This window comes from Emys orbicularis, chromosome 5, assembly GCF_028017835.1.
Source record: "Emys orbicularis isolate rEmyOrb1 chromosome 5, rEmyOrb1.hap1, whole genome shotgun sequence".
Lineage (NCBI taxonomy): Eukaryota > Metazoa > Chordata > Testudines > Emydidae > Emys > Emys orbicularis.
This window is the reverse complement of record NC_088687.1, coordinates 143,128,763-143,154,482: the sequence shown is the minus strand read 5'-3', so window position 1 is coordinate 143,154,482 and position 25,720 is coordinate 143,128,763. Positions and strand designations below refer to the sequence as shown.

Sequence of the window (25,720 nt, the reverse complement as noted above, 5' to 3'; positions counted from 1 at the left end):
GTTCTTGTTCTGTCTTTCTCTGCTAGATTAACGAGCCTGTTAGTACCCAGTATTTTCTCCCCATGAAGGTACTTATACGCGGCGGGGTCCTGGTCTGTGGCTAGAGCTCCTAGGTCCTACAGTAATAAATAACTGTAATCAAGTCACCTCAATCTTTTTGATACACCCAACAGACGTGTTCCTTAAATCTCTTATCCTGAGGCATTCTCTCCAGCCCTCGAGTGATGTGTGGCCCTTCCCGGCACCCGCTCCAGTTCTTCACCATGCTTTTAAGTGTTACAGAATCTGGGCCTTACATGTTTAGCTCTTTGATGCAGGGTTAGCAAAGTACTGTATAGATCATATTTGGTGCTATACAAATCATACAGACATCACCTGTAGCTCTCTTAAAAACAGGAGCATTGGACTGCTTCAGGGCTTGAAAAGCCTCCCCTTTAACCAGCAAACTATGATTGTGGTGAAGTGCCGAGAGGGAGACTGCAAATTTCAGCTCCTTTGATCATAAGGCAAACTGCAGCTAGAACCTTTATTAAAAGAGAGAATTGGTACTTGAACAGAAATCACGCTGCCATTAAATTAAGCATGAGAATGACAGATATTGTCAGAGGATCCCCCAGACAAAGCCTGCGGTTTCCAGGCTCTTCTCAATACCCTGGATAGATTTCAACAGCTCTCAGTGGCCCTCACCCAGAGCTGGCCCACGAGAGAAGAGATTCATGTCTCACGGAATCTTCAGAAACCCTTTCAAAATGAGGAGGAGATGCTGCCTGGTGGCAGAACTCCCAATTCCAAGTGTGGCACCACCTTAATGAAAACATCTCTATTCCCGGCACAACAGTTAAAGGTGACCAGCAAAGGGGCAAAAATGAGGTTGGGCCCTGGTTTTGCTTCTTTATTATACATAAACACCTACAAGTTTTTCCCCTTGCTCTCACTGAACATTCAGGGTTTGTCAAACTCTTTCCCCCCTCCCAGAAGACTGTACGGGTGGCTGGAGAACTGTATGGCATTGGAAACCTGACGGAGAAGGGAAGCGATTGTTATTCACAGTTCTGAACGCTGGGCTCTCTGGTTTTGTCAACACAAATTTAGCTCAACTGGCTAACCCAGCAAAGAGAAGAGCTCTTTTTGTGGAAGAGTCAACATCCTTAAATTAAAAGTTTAGGAAGCCTACAAGCCACTTCTGAGCCCTCCAACAAGACTTCTAGCAAACCCAGGGAAGACAAAAGTTGAAATGTCTTAGGTTAAAACAAACAGAAAAAAAATTATATAAAAAACCCCCTTTAGGCCATCTTTAAATACCATCATAAAGCAGCAAAAGAGGCACATGTCCAATTTTTATCCCTGGCAAGTCACCTTTAAGAGCCACAGGAGCAGAGTGCATCAGTGCTTGCCAGGCTCACAGACACACTGTGGTTTTGGCCTCTGTATCCAGATCATGGATACGCATGTTGTAACGAGCAAGCGAGTTGCGTCACCAGCTCTCTCCATCAGTGGCAAGTTTCCAGACAGAAATGTTTTGGAATTCAAGAGTTTGGTTATTTTTTGAAATCACAGCTGTATGCAAACCCCAGTTAGACACTGCGTGTGTTCCTCCTGCCCTCGGACAAACTACGCCCTACAAAGGCTTTTGGCTTTAAATAAGAACAGATGGCAATGCCCCAGATCATGGTCTCTGAACACAATCCATGGTTCGCGGAGGCTGCCGCCCTCCTTAAACTCAATTTGAACAGAATCACCTCCTTGTCAGCAAGTCCCAGGGGATGACCGGAGAGGTATAAAAAGGCAATCTCCTGCATTTGCACCACCAGAGGCGTCGAGCGCGCATGTTTGACACGGCAGCTGCCTCTGGCCCTTGCACAGATTATACATTCCTAACAAAATCCCTTGGAGAGAAGTGGAGGGGGGGGGGTTCACTGGAGACCCAGGGACAGCGCTGACGTTCACACCCAGCTGGGGTCTTCCCTTCGGCTTCGTCACAGTTCATGTCGGCCGCGGGGGGGGTCAATACATCTTTTGTCGACTGGGCAGGATGGCCTCTTTGATGAAGGAGAAGATGATGAGGATGCCGGAGCGCTTACCCCTCTTCCCCTTGGTGAAGTAGTTCGATACCACGTCATCTGTGGAGACAGGGAGCACGGGCCAATAAGATCAAATCCACCAAATATTGCACCACGAGCTCTATGAAAAATCATTCGGTCTTGGGAAAAGAAGAGTCCCTTTTAAAGTCTTAGGCCTGGTCTACACTGGGGGGGGGGAGGGGGAATCGACCTACGATGCGCAACTTCAGCTAGGAGAATAGCATATCTTAGGTCGACTTACCTCGCGTTCTCACGGGGCGGGGTCGACGGCCATCGCTCCCCCGTTGACTCCACTTCCGCCTCTCGCCGCGGTGGAGTACAGGAGTCGACGGCAGAGCGATCGGGGATCAATTTATCGCGCCTACACTAGACGTGATAAATCGATCCCCGATAGATCGATCACTTAGATCGCTTCTGCTGGACGCTCAAGTTTTGCCCAACTGGAAGCAACAGCAGCTATTTGTTAGCTACCCAGGGGTATCTAATACAGCTACATTTCATAAAATGGAATAATCTTACAGAACTCTTCATCAGCAGATCTCAAAGCGCTCCACAGTCTTTAGTGTATTTATCCTCACAACGCCCCCGTGAGGCAGCGAAATAGCCCCATTTTACAGCTGGGGCATCCAGGCACAAGAGAAGCTAAGTGACTGGACAAGGTCACACGGGAAGTTTGTGAACATACAACTGAACCCAAGTCTCCCGAGTCCTAGGCTAGTGCCCTAACCACTGGGCAATCCTTCCTCATCTTTTACATGGGGGCCTAGTTCACAAAGACCACAAGGCCCCAGCAGGACTGCTGGCATTGCCAGACCGCTCCTTAATAGGAATTCTAAGTATATATCCTGCCCGGTTTTAAATGCCTTCCGCCCCACTATCTAGCCCTTCAGATCACGTGGGATGTGTGGTCTCCACAAGTCACACCCTCTGGAGTCGAGGGGAGGGTAACAGCTGAGTATTTGCTTGAGCTGGTTCCCAGAACATCAAACGCACGCACCTCCAGGCTGCACCGTAGAAGGTAGGACGTTCTCTCCGGCCGACAAGGACACAAAAAACGCAAAGGGAATTAACCACAAGCAGAACGTGAAGTAGGCAAGAACCTGCAGGTGAAACATGAGAGGCAGTGAGAGACCAAGCTACCATCAAATCACAACAGACTCACTGCAGCAGCTGCAGCTAACAATCCGGAATCGTCAGTTACCTAACCGCTAGGTTTCCACGTGGACATATCTCCTGGGGCAGAAGCCCACAAACTAGCAGCGTCTTGGTAGTCAAATCCAAGGATGGCAAAAATGGCGTTTCAGACATTTTATAGGGTAGGAAGGAAGGGGGAAGAAATGCTCTGAGTGCCAAACAGGCTGCATCCCATGGGCTCAGACAGGAACCTTTCCCTGCTTCTGTGTCATTTGACAACCTGCCATGCCCCGGGAGCTGGGGGGATGGGAAGCAGATATGGAGAAAGCTGAAGTAAGACCAGACTAGAAGGTAACAGCTCTCCGAGGTGGAGCCTGGTCCTCCACTAGATCTCTACAATAACCCTCTGGCCAGAACTAGCACGCACACATCTTTATTTAGCTGTGTAGAAACCATTAGGTTAAATTCAGGTCTTGTCTACCCCAGAATACTCTAGGATGTCTGGTGAACCGGGAGGTTTCATGCAGGAGATGCCAAGATAGTGAAACCAGATTGCACCAGAGGGGAAGGGATTTTTATATGGACTGTTTAAAACTCTTCGGTTTGTCTTTTGTTAACCCCTATTCAACTCAAAACACTTGGGAGAAAGGCTCTGTGAAGGATTCAACCCCCCCGCCCCTTTATTTAGGCTGAGGAAGCACGAAATCCACATTTCTGGATCCTCCAGAGAGTCCTCTGGCAAAAAACATCCCCCAAAGAACCCAAAAGTGAAGACTCGACATTCCTGATATGGAAAAAACAAGCAGAAAAAAATACTTGGAGAAGTCCTGAGAGAAAACACTGTCAGGGCATCTTTAATAGGGCCAACAAAGGAGGGGAAGCCCCCAAATTGGGGACAGCTATTTTTCCTTGGCAGGTCACCTCTGACCTCCCTTCTCTTCTCCTCTCCTCCCACCAGCACTCCACTCAGCTCAAAAGTCTATAAAGGCTTAAAGAGATACTTCTCCCAAATGGTCTCTTACCTCTGAGAACGGGTAATACTCGTCAGCAAAGTACTGGAACGCTAAGTAGTGGTTCAATATAACCAGCACTGCCAAAGGAAAGGAGAGAGTGAATTGCCAGATTGAAAGCAATACCCATCGCCCGGCTTATTTTGCAGGCTCATTGAAGTGAGGCACCTTCCCTGACCGCAGGGCCCTGGAAAACAGTACTATCAAAGCCATCCGAGATACAATCATACCGTTACTTTGCCCCCAGCAATGGATCCAACACAAAGTCAATATCTTACTACCGCCAGGATAACCCCTCTCGTCACAACACAAATCTCTCTGATGACAAAGGGAGTGCAGTCCAAGTGGGCAGAGCAGAGAGCTAGGACACCTGAGTTCTTTGCCACTTAGTGTGTGTGACAACGGGCACGCTTCTCTGTTGGGGAATTCCTGGAGGAGGAGACTAGCATCCGTAAGGCTCTAGGCCACACAACAGTTGAAGACAGTCACGTCCAACTACCGCTGCTGCACAAGGGGAGTTTTAAGTGGGGCGGAATAGCAGGCCACGTTGGAAGGCGGCCAGGAAAGAGGGTTTAACACCTCTAGCTCTTGCAAGAAGCGTCACCGGCTTTTTAAGAGCCAGGAGGGGTCAGAACTTGGTTTTATGTCTCGTTCAAAAGAGAGCACTGCCACCAGCACAGCGCCCCCTAGCGCCACGCCTGGGCACTGCTCCAGGACTGACTCAAGAGTAGCGACTCCACCTTCTGGAGCACCAACACCACTTCCTACAGTCCCTTGGAGAGCTCCTATGCAAGAACAGAGCCGACCCTATCCTGCACACACGCAGCAATCTGAGAGGATCAAACCACAAGGTGGTTGGGCTTGTAGGACACCTGGAATGCCAAGCTCCGGATGACATGCCAGTGGAGAGCTGCTCTCCTTTTCAGGAAGCAGAGAGACTCACATTAGACACAAAGTGTCACTAAAAATCATTTAGAACTAAAGGGTTTTTTTTAATCATATACACAGAGCTCTCTAGAACATACACAGGAACGCCAAGAGGTCACGCCAGGAGTCGTTTAAGTAATTCAGTGCTACTGACATCATTTAAATCTACCTAGCTGCTGATACACCAATGGTCCAGCTAGTCCAGTGTCTTACCTAGATGAAGCTTGTCCCAGCATAGCAGACAAGTACAATGAGGCAATATCAGAGCTGCAGCTTCAGACTTGCATAGCTTCTAGGAAGCACAGTGTATGAAATAGAGTGTCCAACTAGGGTGCTGGTGTTGGAAGATCACAGCTCAGTACTGCTCCATTGTTTCCGAGCGGTCCCATGTCTGTCTAATGTCTCTTCTAGGTTGTGGTCTGGGACATGGACTGCCTTTTTGTTGTGTTTGTACAGCAGCTGGCACAATGGGACCCTGGTCTACGACTGGGGGTTCCTAGTGTGATGTTGTGTAGCAAGGATGATAACCAGGGGCACACTACTGTTACAATCACTACCGTATCACTACCGTTGCGCAACTGCAATAAATCTGATACAAAGTACGTCACGTAAGGTATCGATGGAAAGGTTGCCATCTGCTAAGTACGATGATCCTGTTTATATGCACGTATCATCTTTGCATCGGCCGTTATGAATATTGGCGGTGTATTCGTATCTCAGACATGTGTTGTGTTCGTGGGTGACACCCCCCAGCCCAATTTACATTCAGACTAGCCATCGCTGGTTGGTCGGCCATGGAAAGGCATCAGCTCTTCAAAGAGCCCTTCCTGGGGACGCCTCAGTGTGGAGTCGATGGCTCCCCCTCTGATTCAGCAAAGCATGTAAGGACATGTGAGCTAAGACTCCATCTTTTACAGCGACTTTCCATGCCCATGTGAGCCTGTGTTCCATATTGGCCAGGAACTTTCCATTCACATGAACTGAGCTAGAAATTGCAAGCTGTGCCGTCACTGCTCTGTTTTCCTTCCTGTTTCTCATCTCTGGACTGTGATTTTTCTAAGGAAGCTTGGAACAAAGGACCGAATGACCCTCTACCTGCTTGGGTGAACCAGAGAGATTTATTACAAGCCAGCAAATTGAACATCACTCCTATGACCCTTAGTTAGAGACTCTGGAAATCAATTGTAATGTATATGACTCTTTTAACCATTTAACAACTCTCTCCTTTTCTTTTTATGTTATTAAACCTTTAGTTTTTAGTTACAAAAGGATTGGCATCAGTGTGATTTTGGGGTAAGATCTGAGACAGATATTGACCTGGAGAAGTGGCTGATCCTTTGAGATTGGAAGAACTTTACATACAATGAATCTGGTTCTCAGTAACCTCATCGTAAAGACCAGATGTCTGGGTGGGGATAAGGGCTGGATTGCTTAGGGGACTGTGTTTTAGCTTCTTGATAACCAGTGTGGTGATATAGAAGCTCATTTTGTTCCTGGTTTGGTGAATGTAATGTTAGAATAGCCACTAGTTTGGGATGTGTCTGCCCTATCATTATCAGTCTGTCCTGAATTTGGCATTCTCAGCTGTGACCCACACCAGGCCGGTTCGCACCTAGGTGCTATACTAATGCAAATAATAAATAAGAATAATGAGAATTTGTTTAACTTCCTTTTTAGTTCAAGAACTCGGTCAAGTTAAAAATCCTTTACCTGCATTACTAACAGCTTAGATTATTAGACTACAATCATTTTAACCATCTGAATTTACCATTTCTCAGTGACTGTTTCCCTTTCCTTGTACTTCACTCAGACTGGACAGGAAACTAACTGGTCAGTTTTGCTTTCTCCTGTGCTGGCAGGACAGTTGTTAATTAATCATACAACTTACAATCATACAACCAGCCCCCTGGGGGACAAAGAAATGTTACCATGCCTGTCATAACTATACAGGGAAGGGTAACAGCTCTCCTGTGTACAGTGCTATAAAATCCCTCCTGGCCAGAGACTCCAAATCCTTTTACCTGTAAAGGGTTAAGAAGCTCGGGCAACCTGGCTGACACCTGACCCAAAGGACCAATAAGGGGACAAGATACTTTCAAATCTTGGGCGGGGGGAAGGCTTTTGTTTGTGCTCTTTGTTTTGGTTGTTGTTCGCTCTTGGGACTGAGAGGGACCAGACATCAATCCAGGTTCTCCACATCTTTCTAAACAAGTCTCTCATATTTCAAACTTGTAAGTAAACAGCCAGGCAAGGCGTATTAGTTTTCCTTTGTTTTCTCAACTTGTAAATGTACCTTTTACTAGAGTGTTTATCTCTGTTTGCTGTACTTTGAACCTGAGGCTAGAGGGAGGTCCTCTGAGCTCTTTAAGTTTGATTACCCTGTAAAGTTATTTTCCATACTGATTTTACAGAGATGATTTTTACCTTTTTCTTTAATTAAAAGCCTTCTTTTTAAGAACCTGATTGATTTCTCCTTGTTTTAGATCCAAGGGGTTTGGATCTGTATTCACCAGGAGTTGGTGGGAGAAAGGAGGGGGATGGTCAATTTCTCCTTGTTTTAAGATCCAAGGGGTTTGGATCTGTATTCACCGGGAGTTGGTGGGAGAAAGGAGGGGGATGGTTAATTTCTCCTTGTCTTAAGATCCAAGGGGTTTGGATCTGTATTCACCAGGGAATTGGTGAAAGGTTTCTCAAGGCTTCCCAGGGAAGGGAATTAGCTTTGGGAATGGTGGCAGCGGACCAGATCTAAGCTGGTAGTTAAGCTTAGAAGTCTTCATGCAGGCCCCCACATTTGTACCCTAAAGTTCAAAGTGGGGAAGCAGCCTTGACATGGTGGCAGAGCGGTGGGAAATCATTTTAAACCCAAAAGCCAATAAGATTTTTTTTTCCTTTTAGCTGCTTGGAAAGCAGAGCTGAAGGTAGATGCATATCTTATCTCTCCTTGCCTGAAGGCAGAGGTGTTAAGTTTTTTTTAACAAGGGCCTTTGTTAAGAGAAGGGTTCAACCAATGAGCAAACTGGTAAAAGGAATTTACAAGCTGAATTGTTTTTTTTCTTTTTACATCCTCGGGAGTAGCTAGTTAGAAAGTCTCTGGCTAGGTCTACACTACCCGCCTGAATCGGCGGGTAGAAATCGATCTCTTGGGGATCGACTTATCGCGTCTCGTCAGGACGCGACAATCGATCCCCGAATCGACGCGCTTACTCCACCAGCGGAGGTGGGAGTAAGCGCCGTCGACTGGGAGCCGCGGCAGTCGATTTTGCCGCCGTCCTCACAACAGGGTAAGTCGGATCTGATACGTCGAATTCAGCTACGCTATTCGCGTAGCTGAATTTGCGTATCTTAAATCGACCCCCCCCCTGTAGTGTAGATGTAGCCTCTGTTAACTCAGCAGCAGCCTGAGCTGAGTGTATCCCAGTTTCAGTCAACTGCAGAGGGGTGTGACCCAGCACAAGAAAACAGGAAAAGGACTACAAAAGAAGAAAAAGCCAAAGAGGAGGCCCACAAGAGACCTATGGAGCTGAAAGAAAAAGAGATAGAGCTGAGAGAAAGAGAAGAGAAAGCCAAAGAGGGGGCCCACGAGAGAGATGGAGCTGAGAGAAAAAGAAGAAAAAGCCAAAGAGGAGGCCCACAAGAGAGAGATGGAGCTGAAAGAAAAAGAGATGGAGGAGAGAGAAGAAGAAAGGAAGCATGAACTGGAAGTAGCAAGGGCTAGGCCGGATACACCAGCCAATCCTAGCAACTCCTCTCCAGTTACCACTTCCCATCCCAGAAAATTCCCCACCTACAAGGCAGGCGATGATACTGAGGCCTTCTTAGAAAATTTTGAAAGGGCCTGCCTTGGATACAGCATCACTCCAGACCAGTACATGGTAGAGCTGAGGCCGCAGCTCAGTGGACCCTTAGCAGAGGTGGCGGCTGAAATGCCTAAGGAACACATGAACAGTTATGAACTTTTTAAAAACAAGGCCAGACTCAGAATGGGGCTAACACCCGAGCATGCCCGTCGGCAGTTCAGAGCCCTAAGGTGGAAACCAGACGTGTCATTTACCCGGCATGCCTACCACATTGACAAAAATTGTGATGCCTGGGTATCAGGAGCAAATGTTAAATCTCTGGAAGATCTGGTTTCCCTAGTAAAAATGGAGCAGTTTTTAGAGGGTGTTCCTGAGGAAATAGAAAGGTACATCCTAGATGGGAAGCCCAAAACTGTAACCGAGGCGGGGGAGATTGGAGCCAAATGGGTGGAGGTGGCAGAAAAGAAAAAAGCTAGTAGCAGTTGGAGCGAATATCAGAAGGGGCAAGCCGAAACAAAACCTTACCACCGGGGACAACCCAAGGCCCCACCCACATCCCAAGGGAAACCCCAGACGCCTTCTCACCCCACCACACCAGTCTCCATCAACCAACATCGCCCCGGTGATACCTTAGCAGGGCGATGTTTTAAATGTAATGAACTGGGACATATAAAGGCTCACTGCCCCAAGAACCCCAACCGATTACAGTTCATTACACCCCAATCACCCCAAAGAACCCCAGACCCAGATGCCTCTCTCATACCCTCAGAGCGAAGGGAAACCTTGAGAGTGGGCGGAAAGAAGGTTATCGCGTGGAGAGACACTGGGGCACAAGTGTCAACTATCCACCAATCCCTAGTGGACCCCAAACTCATCAACCCGGAGGCTCCAGTGACAATTCAACCCTTCGTGTCACAGTCTGTAACCTTGCCTACAGCCAAGTTGCATGTCCAGTACAAGGGCTGGTCAGGAATGTGGACTTTTGCAGTCTATGACAATTATCCCATTCCCATGCTGCTGGGGGAAGACTTGGCCAACCATGTGAAGCTAGCCAAGAGGGTGGGAATAGTCACCCACAGCCAGGCTAAGCAAGCTTTCACCCCCATCCCTGTTCCTGAGCCGTCCACCAGGGCCCCGTCTGTGTTACCAGAGACCCAAACAAAGGTGGTGGAACCGGATCCCCTGCCAACAACTGCAACAGTCGTAGTGGATCCAATCCCAGAGACCCAGCCAAAGCCAGTCCCAGAACCGGAACGGGCAACGCAACCAGCACCAGAACCACTGCCAGCACTGAGTCCAGCGCTTGCCAACCCGTCTACAACTCCAATGCCAGAGGGCACCAGCGAGCCTGAACTGGCGGAAGCAGCAGATAACCCTACCCAAGAGGCTCAGCCAGAGCCTGAGATACCACATAGTGCACCAGCGGTTCACAGTCAATGGAAACAGCCCCAGCACCTGCATCGCTTCCAGAGGGACCAAGCCCCAGTCCACAGTCCAAGGAGGAACTGATGTCTCCAGCATCAAGGGAACAGTTCCAGGCCGAGCAGGAAGCAGATGACAGCCTTCAGAAAGCTTGGGTGGCGGCGCGGAGCACCCCACCGCCTCTCAGCTCGTCTAACCGATCCCGGTTTGTTGTAGAACAAGGACTTTTATACAAGGAGACTCTTTCTGGTGGGCACCAGGAAGACTGGCATCCTCAAAGACAGTTGGTAGTTCCCACTAAGTATCGGGTAAAGCTCTTGAGCTTAGCCCATGATCATCCCAGTGGCCATTCTGGGGTGAACAGAACCAAAGACCGGTTGGGGAAGTCCTTCCACTGGGAGGGAATGGGCAAGGATGTTGCTAATTATGTCCGGTCTTGTGAGGTGTGCCAACGAGTGGGAAAGCCCCAAGACCAGGTTAAAGCCCCTCTCCAGCCACTACCCATAATTGAGGTCCCATTTCAGCGAGTAGCTGTGGATATTCTGGGTCCTTTCCCAAAGAAGACACCCAGAGGAAAGCAGTACGTACTGACTTTCATGGATTTTGCTACCCGATGGCCGGAAGCAGTACCCTTAAGCAACACCAGGGCTAAAAGTGTGTGCCAGGCATTAGCAGACATTTTTGCCAGGGTAGGGTGGCCCTCCGACATCCTTACAGATTCGGGAACTAATTTCCTGGCAGGGACCATAAAAAACCTGTGGGAAGCTCATGGGGTGAATCACTTGGTTGCCACCCCTTACCACCATCAAACCAATGGTCTGGTGGAGAGGTTTAATGGAACTTTGGGGGCCATGATACGTAAATTTGTAAATGAACACTCCAACGATTGGGACCTAGTGTTGCAGCAGTTGCTTTTTGCCTACAGGGCTGTACCACATCCCAGTTTAGGGTTTTCACCATTTGAACTTGTGTATGGCCGCGAGGTTAAGGGGCCATTACAGTTGGTGAAGCAGCAATGGGAGGGGTTTACGCCTTCTCCAGGAACTAACATTCTAGACTTTGTAAGCAACCTACAAAGCACCCTCCGACACTCTTTAGCCCTTGCTAAAGAAAACCTAAAGGATGCTCAGGAAGAGCAAAAGGCCTGGTGTGATAAACATTCCAGAGAACGGTCCTTCAAAGTAGGAGACCAAGTCATGGTCTTAAAGGCGCTCCAGGCCCATAAAATGGAAGCGTCGTGGAAAGGACCATTCACGGTCCAGGAGCGCCTAGGAGCTGTTAACTATCTCATAGCCTCCCCCACCTCCAACATAAAGCCTAAGGTATACCATGTTAATTCTCCTAAACCCTTTTATTCCAGAGAATTAAACGTTTGCCAGTTTACAGCCCAGGAAACAGATGACGCGGAGTGGCCTGAAGGTGTCTACTACGAAGGAAAAAGGAATGGTGGCGTGGAAGAGGTGAACCTCTCCATGACCCTGGGACGTCTGCAGCGACAGCAGATCAAGGAGCTGTGCACAAGCTTTGCACCAATTTTCTCAGCCACTCCAGGACGGACCGAACGGGCATACCACTCCATTGACACAGGTAATGCTCACCCAATTAGAACCACACCCTACCGGGAGTCACCTCATGCCCCAACTGCTATACAAAGGGAGATCCAGGACATGCTACAGATGGGTATAATCCGCCCCTCTAACAGTGCATGGGCATCTCCAGTGGTTCTAGTTCCCAAACCAGATGGGGAAATACGCTTTTGCATGGACTACCGTAAGCTAAATGCTGTAACTCATCCTGACAACTATCCAATGCCACGCACAGATGAGCTATTGGAGAAATTGGGACATGCCCAATTCATCTCTACTTTAGACTTAACCAAGGGGTACTGGCAAGTACCACTAGATGAACCCGCTAAGGAAAGGTCCGCCTTCGTCACCCAGGCAGGGGTGTATGAATTCAATGTACTCCCTTTCGGGTTGCGAAATGCACCCGCCACCTTCCAAAGACTTGTAGATGGTCTCCTAGCGGGATTGGGAGAATCTGCAGTTGCCTACCTCGATGATGTGGCCATTTTTTCTGATTCATGGACAGAACACCTGGAGCACCTGAAAAAAGTCTTCGAGCGCATCCGGCAGGCAGGACTAACTGTTAAGGCTAAAAAGTGTCAAATAGGCCAAAACAGAGTGACGTACCTGGGGCACCAGGTGGGTCAAGGAACTATAAATCCCCTACAGGCCAAAGTGGATGCTATCCAAAAGTGGCTGGTTCCAAAGTCAAAGAAACAGGTCCAATCCTTCTTAGGCTTGGCCGGATATTATAGGCGATTTGTACCACACTACAGCCAAATTGCCGCCCCGCTGACAGACCTAACCAGAAAGAAACAGCCAAATGCAGTTCAGTGGACTGATGAGTGTCAAAAGGCCTTTAACCAGCTTAAGGCGACACTCATGTCTGACCCTGTGCTAAGGGCCCCAGACTTTGACAAACCGTTCCTAGTAACAACAGATGCGTCCGAGCAAGGCGTGGGAGCAGTTTTAATGCAGGAAGGACCGGATCAAGAATTCCATCCTGTCGTGTTTCTCAGCAAGAAACTGTCTGAGAGGGAAAGCCACTGGTCAATCAGCGAAAAGGAATGCTACGCCATTGTGTACGCGCTGGAAAAGCTACGCCCATATGTTTGGGGACGGCGTTTCCAACTACAAACAGACCATGCTGGCTACAGTGGCTTCATACCGCCAAGGGGAATAACAAAAAACTTCTTCGGTGGAGTTTAGCTCTCCAAGATTTTGATTTTGAAATACAACACATTTCAGGAGCTTCTAACAAAGTGGCTGATGCACTCTCCCGGGAAAGTTTCCCAGAGTTAACTGGTTAAAAATTGTTCTTGGAATGGAACATATTGTTAGTTTTTATATAATCAGTAGTATGTCTAAAGGTACATGTGTCTTATTAACTCTGTTTTCTCCTAGAGCTCCAGGAAGAAATCACAGCCAGTGTGGAACCGGACGTCCAACACTATCTGTGATTTGGGGGGCGTGTCATAACTATAAAGGGAAGGGTAACAGCTCTCCTGTGTACAGTACTATAAAATCCCTCCTGGCCAGAGACTCCAAAATCCTTTTACCTGTAAAGGGTTAAGAAGCTCGGGCAACCTGGCTGACACCTGACCCAAAGGACCAATAAGGGGACAAGATACTTTCAAATCTTGGGGGGAAAGGGGGGGGGGCTTTTGTTTGTGCTCTTTGTTTTGGTTGTTGTTCGCTCTTGGGACTGAGAGGGACCAGACATCAATCCAGGTTCTCCACATCTTTCTAAACAAGTCTCTCATATTTCAAACTTGTAAGTAAACAGCCAGGCAAGGCATATTAGTTTTCCTTTGTTTTCTCAACTTGTAAATGTACCTTTTACTAGAGTGTTTATCTCTGTTTGCTGTACTTTGAACCTGAGGCTAGAGGGAGGTCCTCTGAGCTCTTTAAGTTTGATTACCCTGTAAAGTTATTTTCCATACTGATTTTACAGAGATGATTTTTACCTTTTTCTTTAATTAAAAGCCTTCTTTTTAAGAACCTGATTGATTTTTCCTTGTTTTAGATCCGAGGGGTTTGGATCTGTATTCACCAGGAGTTGGTGGGAGAAAGGAGGGGGATGGTCAATTTCTCCTTGTTTTAAGATCCAAGGGGTTTGGATCTGTATTCACCGGGAGTTGGTGGGAGAAAGGAGGGGGATGGTTAATTTCTCCTTGTCTTAAGATCCAAGGGGTTTGGATCTGTATTCACCAGGGAATTGGTGAAAGGTTTCTCAAGGCTTCCCAGGGAAGGGAATTAGCTTTGGGAATGGTGGCAGCGGACCAGATCTAAGCTGGTAGTTAAGCTTAGAAGTCTTCATGCAGGCCCCCACATTTGTACCCTAAAGTTCAAAGTGGGGAAGCAGCCTTGACAATGCCCAGCTGGGGAGCCTGAGGAACAGATGGCAAAGGACTTGCCCAAGATCACTCAGGAAGTCTGTAGCACGGCTGGGAACAGAATCCAGGAGGCTGTAAAGATGGGGTAGCCCACAGCACAAGGAATGTTGAAATCCAAACATTAACACCCACTGATTTAAATTCAACAAGGCTTTTCTTTTCCTGTGCGATTCTCTCAAATGATTTCTTTTAAATTCCCACATAAAATCCTGATCCCAGGCCTAAGCGATTTCGCCATGCTCCTTTCCTTTTCACCGTCGGCCCCTAACAACCACATGGGGTGTATTTTACATCTAGTAGGAAAAATTCTGGAGTGATGGGGTTATAGTCTCTCCTGGCACTGCTATAAGAGCACATGCACGATCCTAGTACACATTCTTTCCCAAAACGTTTCCAGTTTGCTTTTAAAAATATATTTGCCTTTTACCAAATATACCTCCCACAGAGCACCTGATGAGCACCAGGAATTCTGATCCTTAAGTATAGAGCAGCATCTCCTACAAGTGCAGTACTTATAGGCTGATAGCATGGTCTGGTGGGTAGAGCAGACCCTCAGTTCTGGTTCCACCTGTCATTGCTGTGTAACTCTGGACAAGTTACTCCAGGAAGGAAGAACAGACTTGAACATAAGAACGGCCAGACTGGGTCAGACCAAAGGTCCATCTAGCCCAGTATCCTGTCTGCCAACAGTGGCCAGTGCCAGCTGCCCCAGAGGGAATGAAGAGAACAGGGAATCATCAAGTGATCCACCCCCTGTCGCCCATTCCCAGCTTCTGGCAAACAGAGGTTAGGGACACCATTCCTGCTCATCCTGGCTAATAGCCATCGATGGACCTATCCTCCATGAATTTATCTAGTTCTTTTTTGAACCCTGTTATAGTCTTGGCCTTCACATCCTCTGGCAAAGAGTTCCACAGGTTGACTGTGTGCTGTGTGAAAAAATACTTCCTTTTATGTGTTTTAAACCTGCTGCCTATTATTTTCATTTGGTGACCCCTAGTTCTTGTGTTATGAGAAGGAGTAAATAACACTTCCCATTTACTTTCTCCATATAAGTCATGAATTTATAGACCTCAGTCATATCCCTCCCTTAGTTGTCCCTTTTCCAAGCTGAAAAGTCCCAGTCTTATTAATCTCTCCTCATACGGCAGCCGTTCCATACCACTAATCATTTTTGATGTCCTTTTCTGACCTTTTCCAATTCCAGTATATCTTTTTTGAGATGGGGCAAACAGATCTGCACTCACTATTCCAGATGTGGGCGTACCATGGATTTATATAGAGGCAATATGATATTTTCTGTCGTCTTATCTATCCCTTTCTTAATGATGCCCAGCATTCTATTCGCTTTTTTGACTGTTGCTGCACATTGAGTGTAAGCGACAGGACTTGAGGGTAAGACACAGGACTGAAAGCCAGTACATCTGTGTTCTGTTCCCGGCTTTGCCACTGGCTATCCACCTCTGCCTGTGCTTTATAATCCCCAGATGCAAGGTGCTGAACTAAGTTCAACATACTTGATTAGCACAGCACTTGCTAATGCCGCAGGATGTGTTGCAAAAGACTCAAATGTCTGGTACTAGCTGGCCCAGAGACACAGCTGAACCTGTGGTGGAGATAGCAGAAGCTCTTGAGGTGGTCTCCCGCCACCCTCTCAAATGCCTGTCCCCTCCCCAGCAAACCCCAGCGGCACACAATCCCCCTGCTCCCCAAAGGCAGCCACTCACCGCACGACAGTATAAAGTTTGGCGATGTCAGCATGATGAAAGGGAACGTCTGCAGCAGGCCGAAATAGACCAGGTTGGTGAAGAGGCCCACGCCCACCATGAAGCCAGGAAAGCGTTCAAAAAGGTACAGGCCTACAAGCACCGCTGTAGAGAACTGAAACAGAGAAACGCCCCAGCCCCCAGTTAATCCAGCCTCTCTCTCACGTATGCCCCCTGGCAAGCAGAGGAGTTGCAAGTGCTCAGTTCATCCAAGGTCAGGCCCAGAGGCAGCTGTGTGACCTGTGATTGCTCTACAACATGCCTGTGGATATCTGGGTGACATTTGATGGCCTATTACATACAGATCCGGCCAGAGCTAATGGTCCGTTCTGGCCTTAAACTCTATGGGACTATGAATGTCTCCAGGACGTCTCGTGGCATCTTCAGATCACACTAAGTTTCAGCTGCTGCAAGTATCAGTGGGGAGGGGACTTGCTGATGTTACCCCCCTCGCTGATCCCCACCTTGAAGGCCTTTTGGAGCGGCTCTCTAAATCGTCCCTTTCCCCTCAGACATGCAGTCTCCGCTCCTCCATTTAAGAGGTCAGGATGCCTGGACTCAGATGTCCCTTTCGGTCCTGCCCTACGGGATCAGCCAAGCAAAGGGAGTTTCTCTAGGGGCACCGTGCCTCGGAAGCACCTTCCCTGGAAGCAGGAGCCCTCCACCACTCATCTGTAAGGCAGTATCTGCGGAGCAGCATGGGCTAATGGCTAGAGCACCGGACTGGGACCTCAGGAGACCTGAGTTCTAGTTCTGACTCTGCCGCTGGCCCACAGGTGATTTTAGGCAAGTCCTTTGCCCTCTCTGTGACTCTGTAAAATGGGGCTAATGACTCACCTCCTTTGTAAAGTGCTTTGAGATCTACGGTGAAAAGGGCTGCATAAGAGGTGTGATTTTTCATAGAATCATAGAACCACAGGGTGAGAAGGGACCGCAAGGGTCATCTAGTCTAACCCCCGGCAAGATGCAGGATTTGTTGTGTCTGACCCATCCCAGACAGACGGCTCCAGCCTCCTTTTGAAAACCTCCAGTGACGGAGCTTCCACAACCCCCCTAGGCATCTGTTTCATTGTCCTACTGTTCTTATAGTGAGGAAGTTTGTCCTGAGATTTAATCACAGTCTGCTGTGCTGGAGTTTGAACCCATCTCATCCTGCCATCTGTGGCAAGAGAGAACAACTATTCTCCATCTTTTTTATGGCAGCCTTTCAAGTAATTGAAGACTGCTATCATGTCCCCCCCACAATCTCCTCTTTTCCAAACTAAACGCACCCAGTTCCTTCAGCCTTTGCTGAGATGTCTGAAACAGGCTCAGCACCTGGGTTGCTTAACCATTTAAACCACGTACACGCCTGGCAACCCACCCTCCTACCTTCCATCCCAATCTAGCAGCACAATCATGGGACTGGGAGCCAGGAACTACCAAATTCTAATCCCAGCTCCTTGGGACACTTGGATGAGTCACTTGGCATCTGTGCCTCAGTTTCCCCATCTGGGGCTCAAACCTGTCTTGCAGGGGGGTTGGGCGTGTTAATGCCCTCCAACTCTCCAGGAGGAGTGGAGCTGGAGGCCATTGCTGTGTTCTCCCCACGGCTAGCCCTAATGCAGAGGGTCCCCAAGTTTCTGTTCCCTCCCATGGCAGCCTGGAAAGCAGGGAGCACGGCCCTCCCTCCCAACCACCTCAGCAGCCCCAGGAGGAGGGAGGAAGGCAGGGCTGTGCAGAGGAGTTTGGCTGCAGTCCCCAGCTGGCTGTTCTGCAAGCCTGTGTATTGTGGCAGGCAGATCCCGGACCACCCAGAGCCCCTTATTTTTATACATTCATGAGCCTCTTTGCTTCCCCATTCTAGGCACTGACTGTGAACAGTTCGTTTTGTGGGCTGGTGCTTCCGAGAGCCATCGGCTTTGCCCTTTGCCAGATTATATGGGGCTGGTGGTTTTACCTGGGCTGTTGAGCCCTAAAATTGTAACATTCTGCATTGATTTTACTGCCTGGCCTTCACAGGCTAACTGAGAAGAGACGTGGGCTATAAAGGATCATGGGCTAGTACATGTCTAAGTGGTCCTTCAAAGATAATCTAATCTACCTCCCCGCCACCGCAGGACTGTTATGAGCACTAACAGCCAGAGACTTACCCAGATCATGTATTTGATTATTCTGCTAGTAGCTACGGTGTATTCTTCTATTAGCTCCGCCAGATAGTAGAGGCCAGCGGCTAGAAGGGAAACAAAGGGGTTATTTCAGGCTCAGACTCTCACTGCAGCTCACAGCCAGAAAGTGCTCACGCCAATGAGACTGGTCATTTCGAGTGGATTTTGGCCCCACAGATTCACGTTCACAAACTCCAAAAGCACTGGAAGCCTTGTAGCCGTTTCCAAGACATTGTGGCCTGGACTTTCAAAGCCAGGCGCTAATTAGAGGGGCCTCCATTTTTGGCCACCCAACTTGAGTAACATTGGCCTGGTTTTCACGGGTGCTGGGCAGTTGACTTCATTTGAAAAGCTGGATCTGCGTATCCAGGAAAAACAGCTACAACATTACTGCGGGGCAGATCAAGCGACTTGGACCGGATGGGCTGGAAGTCGGTAGTGATCAGCCCGTTGTGGGGTGCTGTGCAGATTCAGAACAACTGACAATCCCTGCCCTAAGAGCTTACAACCTAAAGGCGAGACGCACCAGATGGGTGAAACAATTTACAAGCAGAGCAACCCAAATAGGATTTAAGCACAGACTAGGTGTGCCTGCGATCTGCAGCCAATCAATACCAATGATCATAGTTACAGCTGTTCTTGCAGTTTCAAATGGAGGTTCTTCAGACCCCATCTAAACTGTTGGGCGATGTCATTGGGCACTGTTAAACAGCTGCTTGCCTTCCACTCCAGAGGTGGATGCATTTCAATGATGGGGGAGGCATGATCCAGGGTGGATAATAATCAATGATTTTTTTAAAAAATAAATAAAAAAAAAGATTTTTTTGATTTAAATTGAATTTTTTTGATAAAATGCTTTTTGAAGAAAAAACCTATCTAAAGATAGTTTTAATTAAGATACATTATAGCTCAAAGAGATCTCATCATGGAATAGGGATTATAAATTCTAATTCTATAGTATGAGACCATATATTCATGTAATGTTTAAGAAAAGTTTTGTAAATGAGTTCCAATGGTTCATGGATTAGGGACCCAATCTTATGGGGTTTCAGGGGCTTCTGTATAGATTATTTAGGTTAATCTTTCTATCAACCCAATGGGACTCAGTGCTCAGTCTAGAAAATACCATCAGAGATGCTTAGTTTTGCAGTTCTCAAACTGTGGATTTGTGTCTCCAGAGATAACATGCTTGTTAACAGCAAAAATGTTTTAAATAAATAAATATAGAGGTGGGAAATAACAGACCTCTATTGTCGCTCTTCAAATTTGTGTACACAAAGTCAATCCCTTACCTCTCTCTAAAAGTTCAAAGTTTCAAAAAGTTCAATGAATAGAAGATTATTGGGGGTGGAATAGATCTGGACAAGGAGAAGAAGTCTGGAGATAAATGTGAGAAGGGAGGGACAGGCAGTAGAAACAAAAGTGAAACTGTTTGAGCAGCATATTCCAGAAGTTTTGAGCTCTTTCTGAGCGTAGCCTTCATTGATTTGAGATTTACCATACCATTCTCTCACTAGAAGGGAAAACCTATAATGGCAGCAGGCCGTAAAAGAGACCCAGTTTGGGAATAAGAACCAATTCAAGAAATATGTTTGCTGATGATGTTTTAAAGAAAGTCACACTAGTGAACTGGTGGAAGTCACTTAAGCACTTGGATTCAGAGACTGTTGAAGTGATAATCTCACTTTTAACAGCAGTAGCTTCTTCTGCCAGAAATTGAGAAATCGTTTGGACCTGAAAAAGCCAGAAAGCTTGTTTTCTTTTCCAGATTAGGAACAAACAGGAAAATGAAGGTGAAGATGACTGAGTTAGCTGCAGAAGCCAATATTTTAAGCTTCTCATGTTGACGTGGCTGACAGAGTCGATTTAATTTTTGTTTTTTTAAATATTTAACTATTTTAGTTAAAAACAATTTTAACAAAAACAAACCTGACTTTAAAAAACTTGAATGTTGAATTCAAAAATTCATATGCTTGTTTTGTTAAAATATTATATGTTTGCTGTTGAAGAAAAAAAATCCAGAATACTTAACATTGTGGTTTTAGTTAAATAAATCAATTTAAATGTCTGTCTGGTGATGTTCTCCTCCTAATAAAACATGGCAAGAAAATCCTCCAAATATTAATGATTAACCTGTTGAATTGGAGATATTTATGAAGTCACTGGGAGGTGAACTATCTGCTTCAATTACCTTTGGTAAATGAAATAACCAAACAATCATTCATTTTCTGATATAGCTGTAAAACTAATCTGAAAAGTTTTCAAAATAAATCAGTGTTTAAAAATGTATAGTGTGTACCTTCTAAAAATGAAACCTACATCTATCTCTGAGTTGTGAAGAATATGGTTATAACAGGTAAGGTTATAACAACCACCAAGAATGCACTTCTATGTAGAAAACCATGATTAAATCGAGTCTTCCTGACTAGTGATTTAAATCAAATCCACCCTGGCATGATCCCTAAACTCTTTCAGATGAGAGGTCCTAGAGAGCTATTAGTGTCATTATTTAGTATGGTCGTAATCACGGACCACAATCCGAATGGGGCCCACTTACGGCAGGCACAGGACAAACACATAAGCAGAAAAAGTCCCTGCTCCAGAGAGCTTACAATCTATGGGGAACAAAACATGGGGCCAACACATCAGATAATCACAGAGATGAGAGATGGAAACAGCCAGTTGTAGCAGCCAGTTCCACCCTGACCAGGGCAGGGCTGGTCCCATCAATAAAATTCCTGTTACTTTGTCCAGTCTTCTGCGTCCCATATTTTTGCTGGTTCCTTTAGCGACCCTGTGGCCTGTCGCTATTTTTCAGCTCCCCTTTGAACCAGATGGTTTGCAGACGAAGCTGCAGCTGGGAGGAAAGCGCATCCCCGGGCCCTTGGACATGGTAAGCGAAATTGTTCCGGTCTCGGGGTGGCCTTGGGAAACGTCTGTCCTAACACTATGGCTCCCTGGAATTCGCTCTGAGTTGCCCCCTTGGGTTTCATTTGAGCTGGGCGAAGGTGCACAGGAGTGGCTGCAGTACCAGTACAGCAAGCGTAGCACAGCTGTCCCATTGCACTGTGCCAACCTGCCTCGCGGCTGGCATGGGGAACCACCCAGGGGGCGAGAGGGCGTTTACCCTGCACCGCAGTATTAAGGGGCTGCTCAGAGGGGTGCGGCCAGAGGCACAGGGGGTCATGATGGGGGAGCTGCCCTCGGGGAACAGGAGCAATCGCCCCAAAGGCAGGGCACAGCGCAGGTGACCTGGAACCAGGTCAGCCACTGCCCTGACCACCTGCAGGGGACAGGCTGGGCACCCTATTCCCCCTCCCCCCAGCTGCATCTACCCTGGTTCCCCACCCCCACCCCAGCATCGGGGGCCTTTCCAGACCCCCCAGAACAAAGGCAGCCCGGGGCCTGAGACATCTACACCCCCCCCCCCCATCGCGCATCCCCGACTTGCCCCCATCTCTGCGCCCCACACACACACACTGCACAGGGAGTCCTCCGGTTAAGTCCTCTGGTCGGGGGGGGGGGGGAGGGAACAGGAGGGAGATGGGGGCGGGCCGGTCCCAGGGGGATCAGGCGGTCCAGGGGGGTGAGGACGGGCAGGTGCCGGGGGGGCTGAGGCGGGGCGGGCTGGGGGGCAAGGAACTGGCAGGTCGGGACGGGGTCCGGGAGGGCCGGTCTGGGGGGGGTACGGGCGGGGGATGAGGGTGGCGGGCCGGGGCCGGTCTCTCACTGATGGCCAGGGTGGGAGCAGGCAGGGAAGGGGGCGGACGGGCCGGGCGGACGGGCCGGTCCCACGGGGGGCCAGGCCGGGGCCGGTTCCGGGCTCTCACCGATAGCCAGGGTGGGAGGGGGGGGGACGGGGCGGGAGGAGATCGGGCCGGGGGCCGGGCCGGGCTCTCACCGATGGCCAGGGTGGGAGGGAGGGGGGACGGGACCCGGAGGGGGGATCGCGCCGGGGGCCGGGGTGGGAGGTAGGGAGGGAGGGAGGGGGGACGGGACCCGGAGGGGGGGTCGCGCCGGGGGCCCAGCCGGGCTCTCACCGATGGCCGGGGGGGGGGGGACCCGGAGGGGGGGTCGCGCCGGGGGCCGGGCCGGGCTCTCACCGATGGCCAGGGTGGGAGGGAGGGGGGACGGGACCCGGAGGGGGGGTCGCGCCGGGGGCCGGGCCGGGCTCTCACCGATGGCCGGGGGGGGGACGGGACCCGGAGGGGGGGTCGGGTCGGGTCGGGTCGGGCTCTCACCGATGGCCAGGGTGGGAGGGAGGGGGGACGGGACCCGGAGGAGGGGTCGCGCCGGGGGCCGGGCCGGGCTCTCACCGATGGCCGGGGGGGGGGGACGGGACCCGGAGGGGGGGTCGCGCCGGGGGCCGGGCCGGGCTCTCACCGATGGCCGGGGGGGGGGACGGGACCCGGAGGGGGGGGTCGCGCCGGGGGCCGGGCCGGGCTCTCACCGATGGCCGGGGGGGGGGACGGGACCCGGAGGGGGGGTCGCGCCGGGGGCCGGGCCGGGCTCTCACCGATGACCGGGGGGGGGACGGGACCCGGAGGGGGGGGTCGCGCCGGGGGCCGGGCCGGGCTCTCACCGATGGCCGGGGGGGGGGGGGACCCGGAGGGGGGGTCGCGCCGGGGGCCGGGCCGGGCTCTCACCGATGGCCAGGGTGGGAGGGAGGGGGGACGGGACCCGGAGGGGGGGTCGCGCCGGGGGCCGGGCCGGGCTCTCACCGATGGCCGGGGGGGGGGACGGGACCCGGAGGGGGGGTCGGGTCGGGTCGGGCTCTCACCGATGGCCAGGGTGGGAGGGAGGGGGGGACGGGACCCGGAGGGGGGGTCGCGCCGGGGGCCGGGCCGGGCTCTCACCGATGGCCGGGGGGGGGGACGGGACCCGGAGGGGGGGTCGCGCCGGGGGCCGGGCCGGGCTCTCACCGATGGCCGGGGGGGGGGACGGGACCCGGAGGGGGGGTCGCGCCGGGGGCCGGGCCGGGCTCTCACCGATGGCCGGGGGGGGGACGGGACCCGGAGGGGGGGGTCGCGCCGGGGGCCGGGCCGGGCTCTCACCGATGGCCGGGGGGGGGACGGGACCCGGAGGGGGGGTCGCGCCGGGGGCCGGGCCGGGCTCTCACCGATGGCCGGGGGGGGGACGGGACCCGGAGGGGGGGTCGCGCCGGGGGCCGGGCCGGGCTCTCACCGATGGCCGGGGGGGGGGACGGGACCCGGAGGGGGGGTCGCGCCGGGGGCCGGGCCGGGCTCTCACCGATGGCCGGGGGGGGGGACGGGACCCGGAGGGGGGGTCGCGCCGGGGGCCGGGCCGGGCTCTCACCGATGGCCGGGGGGGGGACGGGACCCGGAGGGGGGGTCGCGCCGGGGGCCGGGCCGGGCTCTCACCGATGGCCAGGGTGACCAGGGCCACCTGGATGAGCAGCGAGACCCAGCTCAGCGCGTAGATGAACCACATGGCGCCGGGCGGGCCGCGATCGGGCCCCTCGCTCCGCCGCTCCCGGGCCCAGGCCGCCGCCGCCGCTTCCTGTCCGCGTCCGGCCGCTGCGGGGAGGGGGCGGCGCGGCCAACGCGGCGATGGAGCGGCCCGGCCCGGCCCACAGCGGCCCCCGCAGGCCCGGGGGAGACAGCGCAGGAGAGAGACCGGCCCGGCCCCTCCCCGATCCTCCCCACCACGGCCGGGCCCGGCCCCTCCCCGATCCCCCTCCGGCCGGACTCCCCAACACCCTGATTCCCCCCACAGCCAGGCTCCTCAACACCCCGATACCCCCAGGCAGGGCCCCCAACACCCCAATCCCCCCCCATGGCCGGGCTCCCCAATACCCCCACAGCCGGGCTCCCCAACACCCCGATACCCCCAGGCAGGGCCCCCAACACCCCAATCCAGCCCCCATGGCCGGGCTCCCCAATACCCCCACGGCCGGGCTCCCCAACACCCCGATACCCCCAGGCAGGGCCCCCAACACCCCAATCCCCCCATGGCCGGGCTCCCCAATACCCCCACAGCCGGGCTCCTCAACACCCCGATACCCCCAGGCAGGGCCCCCAACACCCCAATCCCCCCCCATGGCCGGGCTCCCCAATACCCCCACAGCCGGGCTCCCCAACACCCCGATACCCCCAGGCAGGGCCCCCAACACCCCAATCCCCCCATGGCCGGGCTCCCCAATACCCCCACAGCCGGGCTTCTCAACACCCCGATACCCCCAGGCAGGGCCCCCAACACCCCAATCCCCCCCCATGGCCGGGCTCCCCAATACCCCCACAGCCGGGCTCCCCAACACCCCGATACCCCCGGGCAGGGCCCCCCAACACCCTGATCCCCCCCCCGATGGCCGGGCCCGGCCCGCGCCCCGATCCCCCCCCCCGGCCGGGCTCCCCAACACCCCGATAGCCCCGGGCAGGGGCCCCCCAACACCCTGATCCCCCCCACGGCCGGGCTCCCCAACACCCCGATCCCCCCAGGCAGGGCCCCCAACACCCCAATCCCCCCCCATGGCCGGGCTCCCCAATACCCCCACAGCCGGGCTCCCCAACATCCCAATACCCCCGGGCAGGGCCCCCTCACACTCTAACCCCCAAACTGGGGCAGGCCCTGCACAGCATGAGCCTACCACCCCCTGCCTGGTCAGTGATGTGGGGCTGGGGACCCTTGTCAGGCTGGTTTTCTGGGGAGCACCCAGGCTTGTTCCCCACCCTTGGGAGCTCCCCGTTGCAGGCCAGGGCACTGGCGCTGTCCGGTGCAGCTCTGGGACTGGGCCAGGGGTTGGGTTTCCAGGCAGTCTGCCCGGGAGAGGGGCCAGGAGCTCGGTCCCCCATTCCGGTGCCATCTCTGGCTGCTATTCGCTCGCTGGGCTCCTCCTTCCCCGGGTCGCAGGCACTGTCCTGTCCCAGCCCTTGGCCTGCTCAAGCCCTGCCTGGCTCTCCGCTCCTCGGGGGGCTCCTGCCGCCACCACCACACTTCCTTCAAACCTCGCCTCAGTCTGCAATTGCCCAGCTCCCAGCGCCAATGCCACTCTCCACCATACAGCCGCCAACCGGCCTCCCCATCCAACCACCCAACTCCCATCCCGACACCAACGGCCCAATTCCAGCCATCTCACCCAACCCTCAATTCCAGCTGCTGCTTTCAGTGGCCCCTCTTCCCATTCTGACTCCCCGGGTCCAGCGGCCATTCCCAGAGAAGATGAATATTGTTGTGGTGAAGGCACTGACATAACAGAACCAGAAATGGAGGGCTGGAAGGGACCTCCAGTGGTAATCTAGTCTTCCCCCCTGCGCTGAGGCAGGACCAAGTAAACCTGGACCATCCCTGACAGGGGTTTGTCCAATCTTAAAAACCTGGTGATGGGGATTCCACACCCTCCTTTGGATGCTTGTTCCAGAGCTAATCTACCCCTAGAGTTAGAAAGCTTTTCCTACTATCTAACCTACATCTCCCTTGCTGCAGATCACACCCATGACTTCTTGCCCTACCTTCCG

The 25,720-nt window shown here is 51.9% G+C and overlaps 1 protein-coding gene across 1 annotated transcript; it reads right to left on the bottom strand.

The window, feature by feature from the left end:
• Positions 1-512: 512 nt before the first annotated feature.
• On the bottom strand, positions 513-23,724 carry TEX261 (testis expressed 261). The gene is made up of 6 exons (XM_065404764.1): positions 23,627-23,724; positions 18,231-18,310; positions 16,060-16,213; positions 4,238-4,305; positions 3,079-3,181; positions 513-2,120 (listed from the first exon to the last, which is right to left on the bottom strand). Exons 1-6 carry the CDS (start codon positions 23,694-23,696, stop codon positions 2,005-2,007), a joined length of 591 nt encoding a protein of 196 aa, XP_065260836.1. The 5' UTR covers positions 23,697-23,724; the 3' UTR covers positions 513-2,004.
• Positions 23,725-25,720: the final 1,996 nt, after the last annotated feature.

Excerpts from the sequence above, each read along its gene's own strand:
- TEX261 (XM_065404764.1), bottom strand. The coding sequence starts at position 23,696 with ATGTGGTTCATCTACGCGCTGAGCTGGGTCTCGCTGCTCATCCAGGTG. Across the intron at positions 18,311-23,626 it reads CCTGGTCACCCTGGCCATCG|CCGCTGGCCTCTACTATCTG; the intron begins GTGAGAGCCCGG and ends TTTCCCTTCTAG. Across the intron at positions 3,182-4,237 it reads AGTATTACCCGTTCTCAGAG|GTTCTTGCCTACTTCACGTT; the intron begins GTAAGAGACCAT and ends TTTCACCTGCAG.